Source organism: Coptis chinensis, chromosome 6, assembly GCF_015680905.1.
Source record: "Coptis chinensis isolate HL-2020 chromosome 6, ASM1568090v1, whole genome shotgun sequence".
Taxonomy (NCBI): Eukaryota; Viridiplantae; Streptophyta; class Magnoliopsida; order Ranunculales; family Ranunculaceae; genus Coptis; species Coptis chinensis.
The window spans coordinates 36,659,617-36,678,449 of NC_141461.1; the positions used below are offsets into that span (position 1 = coordinate 36,659,617).

General features: G+C 42.9%; 3 protein-coding genes and 1 long non-coding RNA gene across 4 annotated transcripts; all 4 read left to right on the top strand.

Moving 5' to 3' along the window:
* Positions 1-251: 251 nt before the first annotated feature.
* Positions 252-2,913, top strand: LOC147492796 (F-box protein At5g49610-like). The gene is made up of 2 exons (XM_086568990.1): positions 252-436; positions 1,240-2,913. The coding sequence occupies exon 2, from the start codon at positions 1,274-1,276 to the stop codon at positions 2,591-2,593; it is 1,320 nt and encodes a 439-aa protein (XP_086425116.1). The 5' UTR covers positions 252-436; positions 1,240-1,273; the 3' UTR covers positions 2,594-2,913.
* Positions 2,914-3,898: 985 nt separating this feature from the next.
* Positions 3,899-4,214, top strand: LOC147492797 (uncharacterized). Its single transcript, XR_015199272.1, has 3 exons — positions 3,899-3,937; positions 4,014-4,088; positions 4,156-4,214. It is a non-coding gene; the product is annotated as an uncharacterized LOC147492797 (long non-coding RNA).
* Positions 4,215-6,278: 2,064 nt separating this feature from the next.
* On the top strand, positions 6,279-7,568 carry LOC147492798 (uncharacterized). The gene is made up of 3 exons (XM_086569147.1): positions 6,279-6,396; positions 7,135-7,262; positions 7,398-7,568. The coding sequence occupies exons 1-3, from the start codon at positions 6,333-6,335 to the stop codon at positions 7,452-7,454; spliced, it is 249 nt and encodes an 82-aa protein (XP_086425273.1). The 5' UTR covers positions 6,279-6,332; the 3' UTR covers positions 7,455-7,568.
* Positions 7,569-9,389: 1,821 nt separating this feature from the next.
* On the top strand, positions 9,390-10,817 carry LOC147492799 (uncharacterized). The gene is made up of 2 exons (XM_086567646.1): positions 9,390-9,944; positions 10,038-10,817. Exons 1-2 carry the CDS (start codon positions 9,390-9,392, stop codon positions 10,815-10,817), a joined length of 1,335 nt encoding a protein of 444 aa, XP_086423772.1.
* Positions 10,818-18,833: the final 8,016 nt, after the last annotated feature.

Here is an 18,833-nt window from a genome sequence, read left to right on the forward strand (position 1 = left end):
AAACTTAAATGAGAGTAATATTGTCTTTCAAAAGTGGTCAGTTACCAAAAAAAAAAACAGTGGTCAACCCGCTATGTCGTTCAAGGCATTAATTAACCCAAACTAGAAGCCAAATTAAAACTTGATTCTGCCTTATGGGCCCGTTCTCTATTGATTGGAGCATTGAATGGGCCTCAGGCCCTGGCCAGATCTCCATTTTGGGCCTGGATACAAGTTATATGACACTGGGACTACTTATTATACATCTAGACATAGAACAAAATTATGTGCCAGCCGCAAGTCAATCGGTCTGAATTAATAGCAGCAGGAGCCTTGCGTCTCAGGCAAAAGGAAATTTGTGTTTATATTTTTTTGCCAATCAAACTCAACTCGTTGCTTGTTAAAAACAAAGTCCAAAAACTAACCGGGTCTGTCATCATCTCTTCTCAGTCGAAAGGTACTACTCCAGTACTCCAGTCTGCACGTACATATCTGATTAGTTTAGTATTCATTCATGTAACACTTTTTTTGTTTTCATGTTTAAGAGTTTAACTTCTGTGTTATTATTTGTTTTTAACAAAGTGAGATTTTATTATGGTCTTCCAAAAATGTAACTAGGATATCGTACAAGTGTCATGGTAAGGATTTATGTAGTAAGATATTATTCGATTTTAGTTGATTTAATTTCGTTAGGCACCGATCAAAATTTCTAGACCAGTATATTAATCATCCAATTCTTAATGAATTATTACTTTTTCTAAATTTTAATAGTATGTGTAGAAACACTTAGATTTTGTATTGGTATTGATCAAACTTCAAATTCATGTCCTTGTTTAATTGTTAAAATTGGGTTTGTTGTTGTGTTTGATTCATCCAGATTTCGCCATACATTTCAAGAAAAATGAATCGGACTATTTTTTTACATAGTTATGATTAATATAGTCTCTAAGACTTAATTCATAACCAAATCAGACTCTCCACACACAAGAGCACACGTGAAGTTTTTTTTTGTTTTTTAGAGGGATGGCTGATAGGGGGATGTTCAAAAGTGTGTCTATCCCTAGAAATGTTGGCAGACAATGCTTGTTTTTTTTTTCTTTTTTTGTTATTCTTATTTAATGTGTTTTCTGAGAATCTCCGGCGTGATTGAAATGCTCCTGAAGATTTTGCATAAAACATTTCTGTTGTATGCCGAAATGTTGTCCAGAGATATCAATTTTGAAAAAGTCTAAATTTGCCTTCATTTGGATGTGTCTTCAGGATAAACTTTTTGTAGAAGATAGTAATTTCAAGTATGGAGCGAAAAGGAAAACAAGGGATGGACTTGGCAAGAACAGTGACTCTAAATTTATCTTTTGAGAGAGAAAATGCGGATTTAAGTTATGATATAATCTATCAGATTATGTTGAGACTTCCCATAGAGGATATCCTGCGATGTAAAAGCGTTTGCAAAACGTGGTACGAATTGACGAGGGAGTCGCACTTCATCAGCTTCCAGATGAGTAAAGCACTATGTCAGCCAAGTCGTGTTATCCTTGCACCGCTGTTATATTCTTGTTATGAAAATTATAGAAACTCTCTGTTCTTGATAGGTGAAGAAAAATGTAGTGAGATTCCAATTAATCATCTAAAATTGACTGACTACATAGTTACAGGTTCTTGCAATGGCTTGCTTTTTATTGCTTCAATTTACAAAAGTGACCACCCTGCATTTATATATAATCCAAGTACGAGGGAATACAAGGAGCTGCCTAATATTGACTTCTGTACTGATGAAGTCCTTTTTGGGTTTGGTTTTGATAGAATCCATAAGAAATACAAAGTGATTTGTGTATATCGTTCATATTATGGGGATATTGATTATGAAGGTAGTGATACTGAAGCTGCAGTGACTACAGGCGCAATTATTACTGAGGGTGAAAGTTCATGGAGAAAACTAGAGTTTCCATATCAGGTATGTTGTGAGTATGTGTCTGAGACTATTTTCTTGGATGGCGCTTTCCATTGGATGATTGACTGGGAACATTCAACTAGTGGCTCGGAGGCTTCAGAGAGAATACTTGCACTTGATGTTAGTAGTGAGAAGTTTCATACTATCAGTTTCCCTCTTTCTACCGAGCTACACAATTATTGGTTCTTGATTGAATTTGCAGGGCACCTCGCCCTTACTAATGATTACACTACCCTTGGTAACTTATCTCAAATATGGCAAATAGTTGCTTCCGAGAGCAATGGTTGGAGTATTTCTAGATATTGTTGCAAGCATCAGTCTGAAACAAATGTGTTGAAGTATTTTCTTAGAGTACTAAATTGGTCGAGCGATGAACGCTCTGATTACTGTGGATGTTGTGGTTATAGTGCAAGAGACTGTCTTCAAGAGAACCAACAAAGTCGGGAAGTTGACACAAGTGATTCATCGGCCCTTTATGTTCCTGAGAATGATCAACCTTTTATTTCTGAGATGCATCGTATTCGTATTCCACGAAGTTTTAGTATGGTATTTTTTACTCCAACCCTTGTGTCTACAAGAGAAATCAATTTTTCTCCTGAACCGATGAGGGGAAGGGGAATAGATTTGTACAGAAGAAGACGCAATGCAAGTCCTGTTTTATAGTTCTTATGGGAGTTATTGGAGTATGGATAGTGTGAGTCCTTATCACAGTGTAGAAGGAGAGGAAGAAGGCGGCAAATAGAAAGGAGAAGGGAAAGGAGTTTCTTTTGGTTAAGTGGGGGTGTTAGAAAAGTTGGAAAAATGGCTCAAATTTAGTGTTTTTTCTCTTTCTTCAGTCCAAGTACTTTCTTGTTGGATCTTCATTATTAAGAAGCCTAGTCTCCACTCTTTTCCCGAGTTTAGTATACGAGACTTTCTTTCTTTTTTCTCCCTCCGGAAGGCAGTTCGGTTTTAAATATGTTCAAAGATGGAGTACTCTCGTAGTTTTATTCTCACAACACTACTGTTTATTTCTCCACAAGCCTAAGGGCCACCTATCAACCTTCTTCGTTCTGTATTTTCTCAGTATACCTGCACAGCAAATGCTTGATACAAACAACCAAACACAAGCACGCGGGTGACAATTTTATTTTTTAGCTATTGGTAGACAATAGATAGCAAAGCTTTTGGGAAATATGAGTTTTGTTAAAAAAAATGTTAGCTTCCATATCTACTCATTCTTAATCCGATTGGTCGAAAGAGCGTTGTGTTACTGTGGGTAAAAATGCATTTATTTCCTCAAGTTGTTTTAGTTCGTATATCTTATTTTATATTTAATGGGAAAACTTGTCGCAATTTATTATTTTCCGTATTTTCGGTTTTAACCCAATCTTTTGGTCTAAAAGAGTACCCAAAAGTTTCACCCACTAAATTTCGAAGGGTAAATTGGTAATTTAAAACATTCCCAAGACTATAAAACTCAATATAAAACAGAAAACAACTCAACATAAAACAGAAAGCAAGACACCGTTTCGCGGTTTCCAAAAAAAAAAAAAAAAAAACTTCTTCGTACCTGACCAATACCCAAATTAACTTTTTAAAATCGATACTAAAAACAGACCGCAACATTTCGCCCTACTTCTCTGAAATGAGACTTTCTATCTTTCAAACATTCGATTATTGAACTTGCACCATCTCAGTATCAAATTTACCAATCAGTTAAAAGGTTAGTATGTATTTCTTTGATTGTTTGTTTTTTCCCCTCTTAATTCTTCTTTTCCTTTCATAGTTAATTTCAGGCAAAACTGAACCCAATTCAATTTCTTAATTTATTTGGATTGCAAAACTGAATTTTCAAATGCAAAAAATTTAGCACTGTTTTTTTTCTACCACCACTAGAAATGAACTTTATCTCAACTTGGTAATGGAATATGTCCTTGAAACTGTCTATACTACCGAGTTCTTAAGCACTACTTGAACATGAATCAGAGAATGCCACTCCTCTATGTGAAACTCTATACATACCAAGTATGTAGTTCCCTTCTTTTTCATATATTTTTTTATTATCATAGTACTTTGATAGGACACTATGAATTTTTTCCAGATCTTTAGAGGGCTAGCATATATTCACACTGTACTTGGAGTTTGCCATCGGGATGTGAAGCCACAAAATCTTCTGGTAATTACTCTCTCAGTGTTTTATATTCAATTAAAGTGTTATGAGATATCCTCTTCTTTTGGAGCAGGTTGATCCTCATACCCATGACGTAAAGCTTTGTGATTTTGGAAGCGCAAAAATTCTGGTATAGACTTCTTGCATTTTCTTACAGTTGTTCTCTTAATAATATTTTCATTGTGGAGCTCCATAAGTCAAAAATGATCTAAATATCTACAGTGGAATATATATATTTATATTGTGGAGAATGGAGATAATTTCTGCTTGCACTCTTACTTGGTAGTAGTGTATCACTGTATTGTTTCTCTTATAGTCATTTGTGGTCTTTTATGGCCTCATTTCATCCAGCATACTTTTATATTATTTCTATCAAAATGTTCATTACGAGAGACGGTTTAAAATTTTCTCGACTATGGTATGTAAAGAAAGATCCCTCGGTGCTTTCTCTTGCCAGGTCAGAGCCTCACACCAGGAGCAAGCTATGCAGTTATGCCTTGCGCCTGATATATCTAATGTTTACCATTTAGCAACCCTCTGATATATCTAAGTATCCCTTCACCCCCTGGTGCGCTTGTTTAGCCATCACCGTTTGATTACGTATATTTCATTTGGTTAGTGACTCGTACAGCTTAGTAAGCTTCTAGACTCTAAACTTATTAGTACTAGACCGGAACTAAGATATGAGAAAGAAAGAGAAAAAAAGGATTGGCTGAAGAGGTTTGGAATTGTTTTGAGAAGAAAAGGAAAAGTTAGAAGATATTGTTTCGGAAGTTTGGAATTGGTTTGTAGATGCACAATCTCTAATCGATCGGTGTATTATATCACGAAACACAGTTTTACTCACATTGGTATGTTTTCTCCTCTATTTTTCTATTATGTGGGAAAACTCAATATCTATTCATTTTTTTTTTACTGCCACTATTGTGATCAAACTTATTTGAATAATCCACATGCAACATTGCCTACTCAATCCTATATCATGCTAGACCAAATCATTAATAGAAAGTTTACATTTATTTTATTTCTTCTTCTGGATATATTTTACTTTTGTGAATTGAGAACTAATGAAAGTGATGCATCTTTTATCTACGTTTTACTAGGTTTAATCACTTCCATGTATCAAACAAGAAGAGCAGTACGTACCAACCACTCAAGGTATTCGTAGTCAATTTATGTAGTCACTGATTGAACTACCATGTGTCTTTTTAGTTACGTGTATTCATTTTGAAGGAAGGTACATACTGTGCTAGTTATGCCGCTTTCAACACATTGCTTTGTCATCTACCAAGGCTTAGGATATCCACTACCAAGGTTTCAGACAAGGTTACCTACCAAGGCTGCTGAAATGTTTTCTGGGACACGAGAATTGTGCAACGTGTCGTAAAACGGCTTATCCACTAGAGAAGGTAAGTGATAGTTCTTATTCATCTGAATGAATTATGTGCTTCCTTTTACTTGGCTTCTGGTCTGTGGACTATCTTTGCCATTTTTATCACACAACAATGACCATTCTGGTTATGGTTTTGACTTATTTATATTGTGGACCTAACAAAGTCCATGTTGTTAGAAAGTAAATCGTATGAAAGCAGTTTACTTGCTACAATGCAGAAGAGTCACTGGAGCATGTAAGGAGAAAATGTGTCTTTTATCCATCACATACTAACATATCGTGTTATAGAAAAGATACAATGTTTAATTAGTTATAGAAAAGATGAACAAAAGGCATTAGAGCATGTGCGGAGCAAATAGTGTCAACTTTTTACAATTTTAGCTACTTGGTTTTGATTGGCAATTAGTTTTAGTTAATTAAACTTTTTACAAGGCTGAGGAAATGCTTGCGGTGACCGCGGGATTGGTTAAATTCTCTTGATGCTAAGCCTAGATTAAAATGGGCCTTTGGCACGAAATGTTTCATCAGAGCTCTCAAACATCTTGGAGGAGCAGACAGTGAGTATCTCTTTCTTAACATTTCTATATAAGCTAATTTTAGGAACATGCACCCGCGTCTTATTCTGCTAATTCAACCTTCTATATGTTTGTCGCAGAGGCAACACCAAAGACAGTTATGAATCTCATTGGGATTCCAAAACTTACCCTATACCATCTACAGAGCCATTTGCAGGTAAAGTATATTGAAGAAAACTTCCCAAATATTTCATCGAGGATTACGTATGACTAATAATTTGCCCTACACATAATCAGCTATTTTGGGATGTGCAATCTTTACCGCCTATGGTGCAATGAGACATGCAGCTGACATGCATGCTGGAGCTGCAGTTGCAGTTATTGGCATTAGTGATGTTGGATCAAGGTGAAAATCTGCCATTATTTGTTCTTCCTAGGGCACACCGGTTTCTACCTTTTACTATCATTAATTTTGTTTTGACTTCTAGCCTAGACGTTAAATCTGCCATTATTTGGTTCTTCCTAGGGCACGCCGGTTTCTACCTTTTACTATCATTAATTTTATTTTTACTTCTAGCCCAAACTTTATCATCTAATCTAACACTTGAAACCTATTGTGCAGTTTTTGGGGTGCATTAGTGCATATAAACATATAAAATGCAGTAAAGAGTGTAGTCAAGGTGATAAAAACAAAGTTTTAAAAAGTATGTTGGCTCACACTTGCACAAGCTAGACCTTTATGAGCTGCAGACATGTGAATATGATTTGTTGCACATAACATATTATCAAATCATTCCTGAAATTAGCAAAGAGTGTTCGCTATAGTATTTTACCAATAATCAACAGTCCGTCTACAAATGGCTATTTTTAGAGTTTTGATTATTGGAATGTGCATGAATATCATATCTGAATGTTTACAATTTGCCACATTATGCTCAAGCATAGAGTTTGCCTAACTTACCTTTTTATGTGAATGGAAATGTAATGGTCTGGTCCTCTAGGAGATATATGCTTGAATATCTATTTGGTCAAATTTCTTTCATACTCAAATGTAGGTAACTAGGTAAGATGCAACTTCCATTTTGGTCGAGTTTTCATATAAAATATATTAACTAAATCAAATACCTCAATTGCTTGCAAATAGCTCGGGCGTTTTGTGCGTCTCAGATTATTGTTGTTGATATTCAAGACGACAAACTTCATAATGCAAAAATGTTGGGAGCAACTCACACCGTAAATGCGGGAAAGGAAGATGTTGTTGAGAAGATGAAGGTGTGCATGCTCTTACCCTATCCTTTTCGAGTATTCCAACTTCATCTTTAGACAAAGTACACATATTACCTCATTATTCAGAATAACCACATTACAAATTTCAAATTTTAAGAAGGCATTAACTTACTGTGACAGGTTTTACGGGTACGGAAGCAGGGGATAGGATGTGTGATGCAAGTGGAGCACTCATGACAGGATCCCAAACAAACAAGTAACACTTTGAACAACGACAAATCTTTGTATATACATTCTTTCCTTTGACCTGAACTGACAAAAGAACTTAAATGTATCAAAAGCTTGGAGATAAGTGAATCATTAGAGATGCAAATCGAAGTGCAAAGAAGGCTAAACGAACATCTTGAGGTAATAGTCTAATGAGTTATCATAACCATCATCAGCATCATCATCAACCAACAAAATGTTAAATAGTTGAGAGTGAATGCATGTGATATATGTGCTGAACTTACAATCAACGGAACGCCTATTCTATATGTAGGTGCAGTGAAAATTATAGCTATGGATAGAAGCCCAGTGAAAATATCTACAGTCGGTTCTTAAGAAAGCTTAGGAGACACTTGGAAAACAAAAGCTAGGAGTTTGTGCGAGACTGTAGGATGCCAAAGTGCACATCTCCCAGCTGGTCTCCAAATTATCCAATGAATACCTTGACTCTGGGCCACCAAATATCAGATCTATTAGATAAGACACTGAAATAATGCTGTTTTACTACCATTTACAGGGAATATCCGCACACCATTGTTTTCCATCTTCGTGTTTAGGAATATTTTTTTTGTGAAGAGGAAGTCATATGGTGTATTCAACAATCTAAGGTGAGTTTCTGGCTGTTCTAAGATGAAGCGTTCAAAAATCTAATATTTGCCAACCATTCTCTTGACGAAAATGTTCCACGAGACTACCATTTGGGTCAATATTTATATAAGAGCTGGTCGTGTTCAACCTAGAGAGTGCTATCACTTATACCCTAGATGTGTGTATGAGGCTTTTGCTGAATATCAAACTACCTAAGCTGTTGAGAACGCCATTGAACTCTCTTTGCCTGCAAATTAAGAGTTTGCAGCTTGGAACTATTAGAGAGTTTTTGTCAGCCGCTTTGCAGCCACTAGAACCACTTGATGTATGTCTGTCTATCTTCATTTTCATTTCTCTACTATGACTTGCATGTCTGCTTCAAGGCATCTATAGGAAATAGTGATATTATGGGATTAGTTGTCGCAATTCTAGATTTAAAAAGAGAAGAAGAAGACTGAGAAATTTATCTTACCATTCACGTCATGATTTATGAGATTACTGAAGGAGTTCAAAATGCTACTGTGCTCTACAAGCATACATTAATATTGTGGCTACAGTATGCCCATGTCAAGAGACTCTGCACAAACACCATTCATTCAGTGCAATCAGCAAGCAAAAGATCTGAAATCAAAGCTACATAAAATGACCATTCATCCAATGCAATATGCAGTGGCATAGTGTTGGAAGTTGGACTGGGTCAACGGTGCAGCGGATAGGACACAACATAAGATGGAAAAGAGGGGATGTACGAGATCAGTACTGCGGAACCCTAGACCGCGACGTGGCATACGTACGGTATGAAGGAGAGCCATGCGATGATGCGACAGATGGATGGCCTAGAAGGGGAGGAGAAGTATATATAAAGAAGAGGTGGGATGAGAAAAAGGGGGGCCGCTAGGGTAAGAAAAAAGGAGAGAATAGTGAGAGAGAGAAGAAAAAAGTGAGATTGAGTGGGAGAGAGATTTAGGGTCACTACATTTGGCGCCATTTGTGGGGACTAGAGAAAAGCAACTTAGAAATGGCACCGAAAAGAGCATTTGGTAGGCCAAAAAAAGTTAGGGTTCATGAGCCAATGCCGGAAGCGGTGATTGAAGAGGGAGAAAAACTAGAATAAGGGCGAGCAGCGGAAGAAACATGCCTGATGCGAGAGGAGATTGAAAGGCTGAGAAAGGAGAACGATGAGCTGCGAAGAGAGAGAGAGAGAAGACGGAGGAGGAGGTCGGAGAAGAGTTAAGCGAGGGGTCCGAAAATGAGGGACCTGAAGATGAGGAGGAGCCCGGACCGAATCTAGTAGAAAACCCGGTAGCGGGGTTGACAATGGAGCAAGTCCAAGAAATGATAGACAATGATAGGGAGGCAAACCGGCGACAGACGAAGGAACGCGGGGGAGCGGCCAGTCAGGTGGTGGCTGGGTTGAATCGCAACCCGCTAGCAGATGACATATGGGATTCAGAGGTTCCAAAGCGGTTTGCCCAGCCAAGGTTCGAGAGGTACGACGGCAAAGGGGATCCAGCGGACCACATTCATTATTTTCGGCAGCATATGCCACTCAGGCAGGAGGCTCGGTATGACGATCTGCGATGTATGATGTTCCCGGCTAGTCTTAAAGGAGGGGCATCAGATTGGTATTACAGACTGCTAGCGGGGAGCATCAAGAATTTCCAGGAGTTAGAGCAGGCGTTCATAGATCACTTCATACATCAGAAAAAGCGGGTGGTGGATATCGCGGCTCTATTCAATGTGCGACAAAGATCTGTGGAATCAGTTAGGGAGTTTCTATGTCGGTTCAAGGCAGAGACATTGAAAGTTGAAAATTTGGATGAGAGGACAATGGTGATAGCCTTTGAGAGAGGCTTGCGCCCGGGGACAGGGGTACACCAATCTATGGCCAAGAATGAGATCGCGACACTACATGAATTGTATCCATGAGTGGAGAAGTATATAAGATATGAAGATTCTATGTAGAAGGATTCCAAGAGGACGGGGAAAGACGTGTTGTCTTTGGAGAAGGATCGAGAACGCCAGAAAGTGGGGACGTCGGAAAAAGAAAGTGGGAGATACCGCGGGTACAGAGCGCGAGCAGAGGGAAGCCGAGAAGGAATCCGAAGAGAGTACAGGGAGAGGAAGCCATACCGTGAGATGGAACAGACTCCACTGAACAAACCGCTTAATGAGATCTTACCCTTAATAAAGAATCTGTCGGGGTATGAGGGACTGCGAACCATGCCAATGGAGATACCGGAGAAGCCCTTCTGTGTATATCATCAGATAAGGAATCATGAGACGAATGACTGTTGCCCTCTAAAATGGTTGGTTCAAAGAATGGTGGAAAAAGGGAGGATGGGAGAATTTGTGAGAGATGGTCGGAATGAGGAGCGCATGCCGCCGCAGGGAAGGATAATGGGAACCATCAACGTGATTTACAGTGGGGAGGTTATGAGTCATAACGCTCATAGAGACAAGATACGGCGAACCGCGAGCATCCAGCAGATTAACAAGAGAACGGATAGGCCTCGGCAGCGAGCGGTGGCAGCGGCAAAAAAAAATAGAATTGTGTTTAGCAATGCGGACCTACGAGCAGTGGACTCACCACATGAAGACGCATTGGTCATTATAGTGGCAATGGGGAATTACATGGTGAAAAGGGTTTTGATTGATTGTGGAAGTGCGGTAGATCTGTTGTTCAGAGGTGCCTTGGAGGAAATGGGAGTTGATCCTAAGCGGCTTCTGCGTCCTTCGAACTAATTTGTATGGATTTAATGAATATGACAAAGCCCATGGGGAACTCTTCTTGGGCGGTGACAGTTTCGCCCGTTTATGGTGGTGGTGGATTCGGTTTCGCAATACAATACAATCTTGGGAAGGCGGTGGATTCACGAGATGAAGGCAGTCCCATCAACGTATTATCAGGTAATACGATTCCCCACCCCTACTGGCATGTATGAGGTCTACGGTGATCAGGTTACAGTAAAAAACAGTCATCGGGGAACCGTGAAGCGGTTGATCGGCGGATCAGAAGGAGAGACTTCCAATCCTAGGAAGAGGCTGACATAGCAATTACAGTGCACCTCGGGCAAGGGGGAGGGTGAGACAACGGCGGATCCAAAGACACTTGACGAGATAGAGGTGGTGAATATTGGGATAGGGGAAGAGGAGAAGTTCATATCAATAGGATCTAGTTTGCCCAAGGAGTGGAGGGGTAAGCTGATACAGTTCTTGTCAGACAATAGAAATGTCTTCGCTTGGACAATAGAGGATGTTACTGGGTTGGACCCCAAGTTCGCATGTCATCACTTGCATATGAAAGAGAACGCCAAACCCGTGAGGCAAAAGATGCACAGTATTATACCAAAATATGCTGAAGGGATCCGAGAAGAGGTCGCAAGATTGAAAGGGGCGGGAATAATCCGAGAGGTAGAGTTCACATACTGGTTATCTAATATAGTCGCGGTACCAAAAAAGAATGGGAAAGTGCGTATGTGCGTAGACTTTACTGATGTAAATCAAGAGTGTCCAAAAGACAGCTATCCCATGCCGCGAGTAGATGAGTTGGTGGACAGGACAGCCGGGTTCAAGATTTTTTCCTTCATGGACGCGTCGATGGGGTATAATCAGGTCGCGATGTATGGACCTGATCAGGAGAAGACCTCGTTTGTGGTGGAGGGCGGAACTTACTGCTATACTCGAGGATGCCGTTTGGTTTGAAAAATGCAGGGGCAACCTTCCAACGGTTGGGTGAGAAAATGTTCGAAAGCAAGATTCGGAAGGGAATTGAGATTTATATAGACGACATGGTGGAGAAAAGTATGTCAGAAGAGGAACATATCGAGGGGTTGCGAGAAACCTTCAGGATACTATGTAAATACAACTTGAAACTGAACCCTGAGAAGTGTACTTTCGGGGTGACTACAGGAAAGTTTTTGGGGTACATCGTTACTTATAAGGGAATCGAGGCTAACCCCGAGCAGATAAGGTCCCTGGTAGAGATGCCATCTCCGCGGAGCGTGAAGGAAGTACAGCGGTTAGCAGGAAGGGTCGCGGCTCTGAATAGATTCATTTCCAAGTCGTCTGATTAGTGCAGACTGTTGTACCAACTGTTGAGGAGCACACCAGATTTTGTATGGACCGCGGAGTGTGAGGAGGCATTCCAGGAATTGAAAAATATTTTAGACAAAAGCACCTTTTTTCGCCGCGAGTTCAGACCGGGGAGAAGTTGTATTTGTACTTAGGGGCCCACGGTATGCGGTCAAAATTTTGGTTCTAGTTCGGGTGGTTGACAAAAGGCGGAGAAGTTCGGTATATTTTCAGAGCAAGACTTTGTTAGATCAGACGCCGATATATAGTAGGATCGAGAGGTATGCCTTGGCATTAGTTTTTTCAACCCTGAAGCTGAAACCCTACTTTGAAGCACATGTGGTGGTGATGGTAACAAATTTGCCTCTGAGACAAGCACTGAGAACAGAAAAATCTGGTAGAATGTTGAAGTGGGCAGTGATGCTGAGATCCTATGAGATACTGATGATCGATAAGAACAATGTGGAGAAGGCGCGTGGGCCGAGTTTATGGCGAGTTTCCCTTGAGAGGACCCACGTGGGAGAGGAAATGGTTATGGAACCGGAACAGGAGAGTGAGCCAGACCTTCTGGACCCGTGGGATAAGAGGAATAGGTGGAGGGTATTCACGGATGGATCGGCTACCGACGCATGCAGCGACATAGGAGTCGTGTTGGTTACACCTGATAATAGCAAAATAGAGCAAACCATGAAACTCGGGTTCGCGGCGCCCAAAGAATGAGGCGAAAGTAACGGCTGTAATCGCGCAGGATTGAGAATGGCCGAGGATTTGGGAGTGAAGGAGCTGACAGTCTATTCTTACTCAAACTTAGTGGTGTGTCAAGTTAATGGGGGGTTCGCAGCTCGATGCCCAAGGATGGCAAGATATTTGGATGTGGTGCGTAAACAAGCCAAGAAATTCACAAAACTCTGTTTCCTTCATTTGGGCTGGGGAGAGAACAGACATGCCGATGCCCTAGCATATGTAGCAGCTGCAATTCCCGGGTCGGAGGAAAGAACAATACACGTGGGAAGGTTGGAGAAACCGAGCACCGAGGGTAAGATGGAGATTTGTTAGGTCGCAGAAGAGAATGAGGGTTGGATGGAGCCTATTAAGGACTTTTTGGCAGGAAAGGAAGTCACGGATGAAAAGGAAAGAAGGAGATGGGAGCAGACTTCTCGGAGATACGTTTTACTGGAAGGAGAGTTCTATCGGAAAAACTTCAGTGGACCACGTACTTCTAAAATGCTTAGGTCCGCGACTATCCCAGGAGGTGTTGGCAGAACTACACGAGGGGGATTGTGGGAGCCATTCAGCAGGGAGAACGACAACACATCGGCTATTGACACAGGGGTATTTCTGGCCCCACATGAAGAGGGATGCTGTGGAATTTGCTAAGAGGTGTGACAAATGTCAGAGATTTGCACAGTTGATATTCGCCCCTACTGAACCCCTTCATAATGTCTCAAGTCCGTGGCCTTTTGCTATGTAGGCAATAGATATAGTGGGACCGCTGCCCATGGCCAGTGGTAAAAGGAGGTTCATGCTCGCGGCCACAAATTATTTCACAAAATGGATTGAAGTCGTACCCCTACAGCAGGTGAAGGAAGCGCAAGTCATCAAGTTTTTATGGGAGAATATTATATGCAGGTTTGGGTTGCCGTACGCCATCATAGCAGACAATGGAACTCAGTTTACGGGAGCAAAGGTGGCCAGGTTCTTGCAAACCTACAAAGTAAGACAGGGGTTCTCGGCCCCTTACAACCCCGATAGCAACGGACAGGCAGAGTCCTCCAACAAGACCATCATGAACAACCTAAAGAGGAAGTTGGAGGATAAGAAGGGGGTGTGGGCCGACGAGCTTAGTCATGTATTATGGGCCTACCATACCACACCTCGGTCATCCACCCAAGAGACCCCATTTTCATTGGCTTATGGGGTGGAGGTCGTGATCCTGTCGGAGATGGTGGCAGCTACAACGTGAACAAAGGTCGTGGAGGAGGGTTCAAACTGGAGAATCTTAGCAGCAGATCTAAATCTAGCAGAGGAGAGAAGAGACATTGCCCGTATAAGGCTGGAGGAGTACCACCGGAGGTTGCAAAAATAGTACAACAGGAGGGTCAAGCTAAGGCAGTTCCACATAGGCGACCTGGTACTCCGCCGAGGGATGCCTAGCACCAGAAAAGAGAAAGATGGAAAGCTGGGTCCAAACTGGGAGGGACCTTACACGGTGGTGGATATTGGAGGGGTGGGCACCTACAGGTTGCGGACACAGGAAGGCAAACTGATAGAGAAGCCGTGGAATGTGAGAATGTTAAAAAAAATTCACACTTGAATGTGATGGAAATCTATTGCCTGAATTTGGCGCTGTATGTAAATATATAATGCAACAGCACTTTTGAGAAGAAATCATCGTTTATAGAGGTAGGAGTCCAAAATAACTACGAGACGTGAAATACCAACGAGACCGCAGAGGGTCCCCAATGGTTTTTCAAAAACTATGAAACCCGTAGAGCGAGATAAAGGCGCAAATAGCATGTGGGGCATGGAGCCCAAGGATGGAGAGAAACAGCTGAGGGGATGAGCCCTTCGCTGATATGAGGCTAGAGATGAGCCCGGGGCAAGATGAGTTGCCTCAAAGGACTTACGGAGATTGCAGAACCGCGGAGTGGGATGAGCCCTCTGCGGGGGAGTGGTGCAAATCGCATAGGGGACATGAAGTCCTAGTGCGGAGAGAGACAGCAGAGGGGAGGAGCCCTTCGCTGATAAAAGGATAGAGCCTGCGGAGCGAGGCGAGCCCTTCGCGGAGTAGGGATACGAACACCACGTGGGGGCATGAGGCCCAAACATGGAGAGAGTTAGAGGGGAGTTGGAGTCATTTGCAGATATACTCAACCATCATAAAAACAACGAGAGGAACGAGCCCATCACTAATGCAAGGAGCTAGTCGAGGAGCATGGAGGCTGGCTTTAAGTTGGTGGAGTAGCCAAACATCGAGAAAAAGGCAGGGCAAGAGTTACATTGGAGTAAGGTAAAGAGACCAAACCACAGGGGGAGAGATGATAGATATGCCAAGCAAAATCAAACATCACACATGAAAGAGTAATATTCAAACATAAACACAACAATTGTACTGCCATCAGTGGCCTAGATGGGATAAAATGACTTATTACAAAAGGTGCGGAAGACATAGAGTATTTTTAGCGCTTCTCGGAGGGAGAGTCAGTGGCAGGTAGGACATCAGAGGCTTCTTCAGAAGGTGCAGTGATGTGTTCGGCAGCAACGTTCTCCAGTGTCTCGGCAAGGGTCTCATCGGTAGCCGCGGTAAGGTTGGAAATCTCTTCATACACTGGAGAGCGGGGAAGGTTATCGGTGGTAGCCACTTCTTCTGGCATCTTCGAGGGGCTGCTGGGTCGCGAGGGCTTTTTCGGCGAGAGCCGTCCCTTCTTGGGTGAGGCGGGCAAGCTCTTCCTGGATTTTCTTGGTTACCTTTTTGTCAGCAAGAAGCTTGAAGCGTTCACGAAGAATAGCCATGTCATCCTGATGTTGCTGAAGTAGGGCGGCGGTAGCATCTTTATGTTCTTGAGAGAGGGTGTCGAGGGCAGCTTGGTGTTGCTGGGCTAAAGCAGATAGGGTGAGCTGATGTTGTTCAAGGAGCATTTCCGGGCGACTCGGGCGATCGTTGGCGATCCATGTAGTCTTTGGTGTGAAGATTCCATGAACTGCAGTTAAATCCCTGGCCTTAAGTTTGGCTAAGTTAGCAGCGGCCAACTCAGATTGAAGCCCTGCGTATGCGGCCTTCAAACCGGAAGGGTCGTTAACCTCTTTCTCCAAGGCAGCCAACTTGTTCTTGGTGATGAGAAGATCCACGGATCATGAAGAAAATGTCCAAGCTTACCTAGAAACAAAATTAGAGAGGTAAAAGAGAGAGAGAGAGAGAGAGAGAGAGAGAGAGAGAGAGGGGGCTACCCGTGCCCAGTTAGTATAAAAAGAGGTGTGGTGGGTGTCAAACGAACCCCCATCGGCGTAGGCGATGTCCCTAGGCAGATGGGCATTGTAAAACAGGGAGGAGGCTACCGTCGCATTGTCTAAGGCGGAGTCAGCTGTGGATACTCGGTGGTTGCGCACGTTGAAGATAGGGCGGAAGTCTTCTGCAGGGGCCGATTCAGAAATCGGAGCTGCTGGTGGAATCAGTTCTTTGCCAGGTCGGCGGGTGCATGGAAAAGAGACTGCGGGTGGAAGTGACGACGTGAGGGGGGCAGGTGCTTCAAATTCGGAGTTCCGTGGAACTACAGGGACTGACCCGTCAGAGGTTGAGGTCCGTTGTAGCTTGGACGGGGGCATTTCGGTAGAAACCACCACCTCGGTTGGGGAAATCTCAGTCACCTTATCGTCCTCAGAGTCACTGTCAAAAAGTTTTTGTTTATGAACGTCCATGTTGTCAGTGGGGGAGTGAGAAGTATACTGGTCGTCCCAATTGGAAATGGAGCGGTAGGAGGAGATGTCTTCGGGCACGGAGGTGGCGTGAGAGTCCTGAGATCTTATGGATTGAGAGGAGGTGCGAGGATGACGGCGGTGGGAGGACGAAAGGTGGGATCTTTTTCGGGTAGGCGGGAAGCTATGGGTTTTCGCTCTTTTGGAGGGAACGGGCGGTAAAAGAGAGCTGAGAAGCCATGGAAGGTTTGTAGACAGGGAATTTGCAACAGTGTGGTGGCGGTGGTAGGGTGGATGCCGAGGTGACTGGCTTGAGCGGGACCGAGGTCACGGAGTCTTTGGAAAATGGGACAAGATATGCCGGAGTAGAATTGGGATTTGGAGTCCAACCGCCAACCTACAACACAGGGAAAAGCATCAAGTTAGAGCATAATGGTAACAGTGCAATAAGAAAGAAGAGAAAGACAAGGTTACTTACCGCGGGGGATGAAGGCAAGGTGGTTAAGATGTAAATCAGAAGGAAAGTCCGTGGACAGAAATTGTCTTGATACATATAAAGGGTAATGGTGCCACACTTTGTCTGAGGATGTAATGCGGAGCAAGAGGGGTAGCTTCTGAGGGCGTACACAAAAAGACTGGTATCCCATGTCGACGTCTTTAGTGCTTTTCTTAAGGAAGTAGAGCTTTTCTTAAGGAAATGGAGTGGGACTATTCTATTGTATGCATTCGCGGCATACATAGTCCTCCAAAAGTTTCATATGCCTTGGCGGGGGGGTGTTGAAGTGATTGCACACCTCGACATCTAAGAGAGTGAGGGGCAGCCGTAGATCGGCAACAATTTGACCCACTGTGACCACAAGGTGACCGGGGCGACGGGGAACTAAGTGCGGGTAGTGTGTGATGGATGGCACATGCTCTAGAGTTATGTTGGCTGGGATGCCATAAGCAGCCCTAATGGCGTCTAAATTAGGGCAGCGGCAACGTGAGGGTGAAGGAAGCAACGAGGATGGGCGGCCGGAGGTGGAGGGGGCCGCTGTAGGGGCAGAGGGAGGCGGAGACGCTACTTGGGATGAACGGGAAGTGGAAGAATCGCCGGAATTAGAGCCCGACATCGGAAAAATAGAGAGACATACGCAGAGAATGGAAAGAATTTACTATTTAGCTTGAACAAAAATAAGCAAGGCCTAGAAAACATACCAACGAGAACCAAAAAGAGAGTGTTTATGCTTGAGTAGAGAGCCAGTGAAGGGAAGGAACCGCCGGAAGACCGAAGGAGCGGACGCAAGCCGGAAACAGATAGAAAGAGAGCAAAAATGGAGGAGCAGTGGAAAAGAGAAGATGAAGGGGAGGAATAAAGAAAAAAGAGGGAGAAGAAGGAAGTTTAAACAAAGGGAGGGCAAAGAGGTAATTATGGACATTGGGGAATTCAAGGAGTCGGGTAGACCGCCAGCCAGATTGAGACACGTGGAAGCGTGAGGTACGAGGGGAGGCTGAAAACACGCGTAATGAGTGCAGTCCCATCACACACAAATCGAGAAAAGGGAAACGTGCATAGTGAAAAGAGAGTATCCAGGAAAGTTCTCGACCCCGGATCCATTAACAGGACCGCGGAGTCGAGAAGGGGCATTTGTAGTGGCATAGTGTTGGAAGTTAGACTGGGTCAGCGGTGCAGCGGATAGGACGCAACATAAGATGGAAAAGAGGGGATGTACGAGATCAGTACCGCAGAACCCTAGACCGCGACGTGGCATACGTACGGTATTAAGGAGAGCCATGCGATGATGCGACAGATGGACGGCCTAGAAGGGGAGGAGAAGTATATATAAAGAAGATGTGGGATGAGAAAAAGGGGGGCGCTAGGGTAAGAAAAAAGGAGATAATAGTGAGAGAGAGAAAAAAAAAGAGGAAAAAGTGAGATTGAGTGGGAGAGAGATTTAGGGTCACTACACAATCAATACACAATGCTCCTCGGAAAACCAAGCCACCACTACCAAGTACAATGACATGTCACCAACCAAGTCACAGCGTCACCACCAAATGGCAGTCGATGACAAAAAGCGGCGATGGCGATCTTGCTCAAGTTGATTTTGGAACCACTGGTGCTGATACAAATATTGAGTCCTCACTTTAAAGATTTGGAATCAGTGCCAGTGATGTGTCACTTAATCTAGGACTTCAACATAATAGAAAACTCCCGAAGAACAACCAATTTTCAGTTTGCGACTTTGCAAGTTGCTAAAATTTGGACTAGTATGTCACACTTTCTTTTTGCCC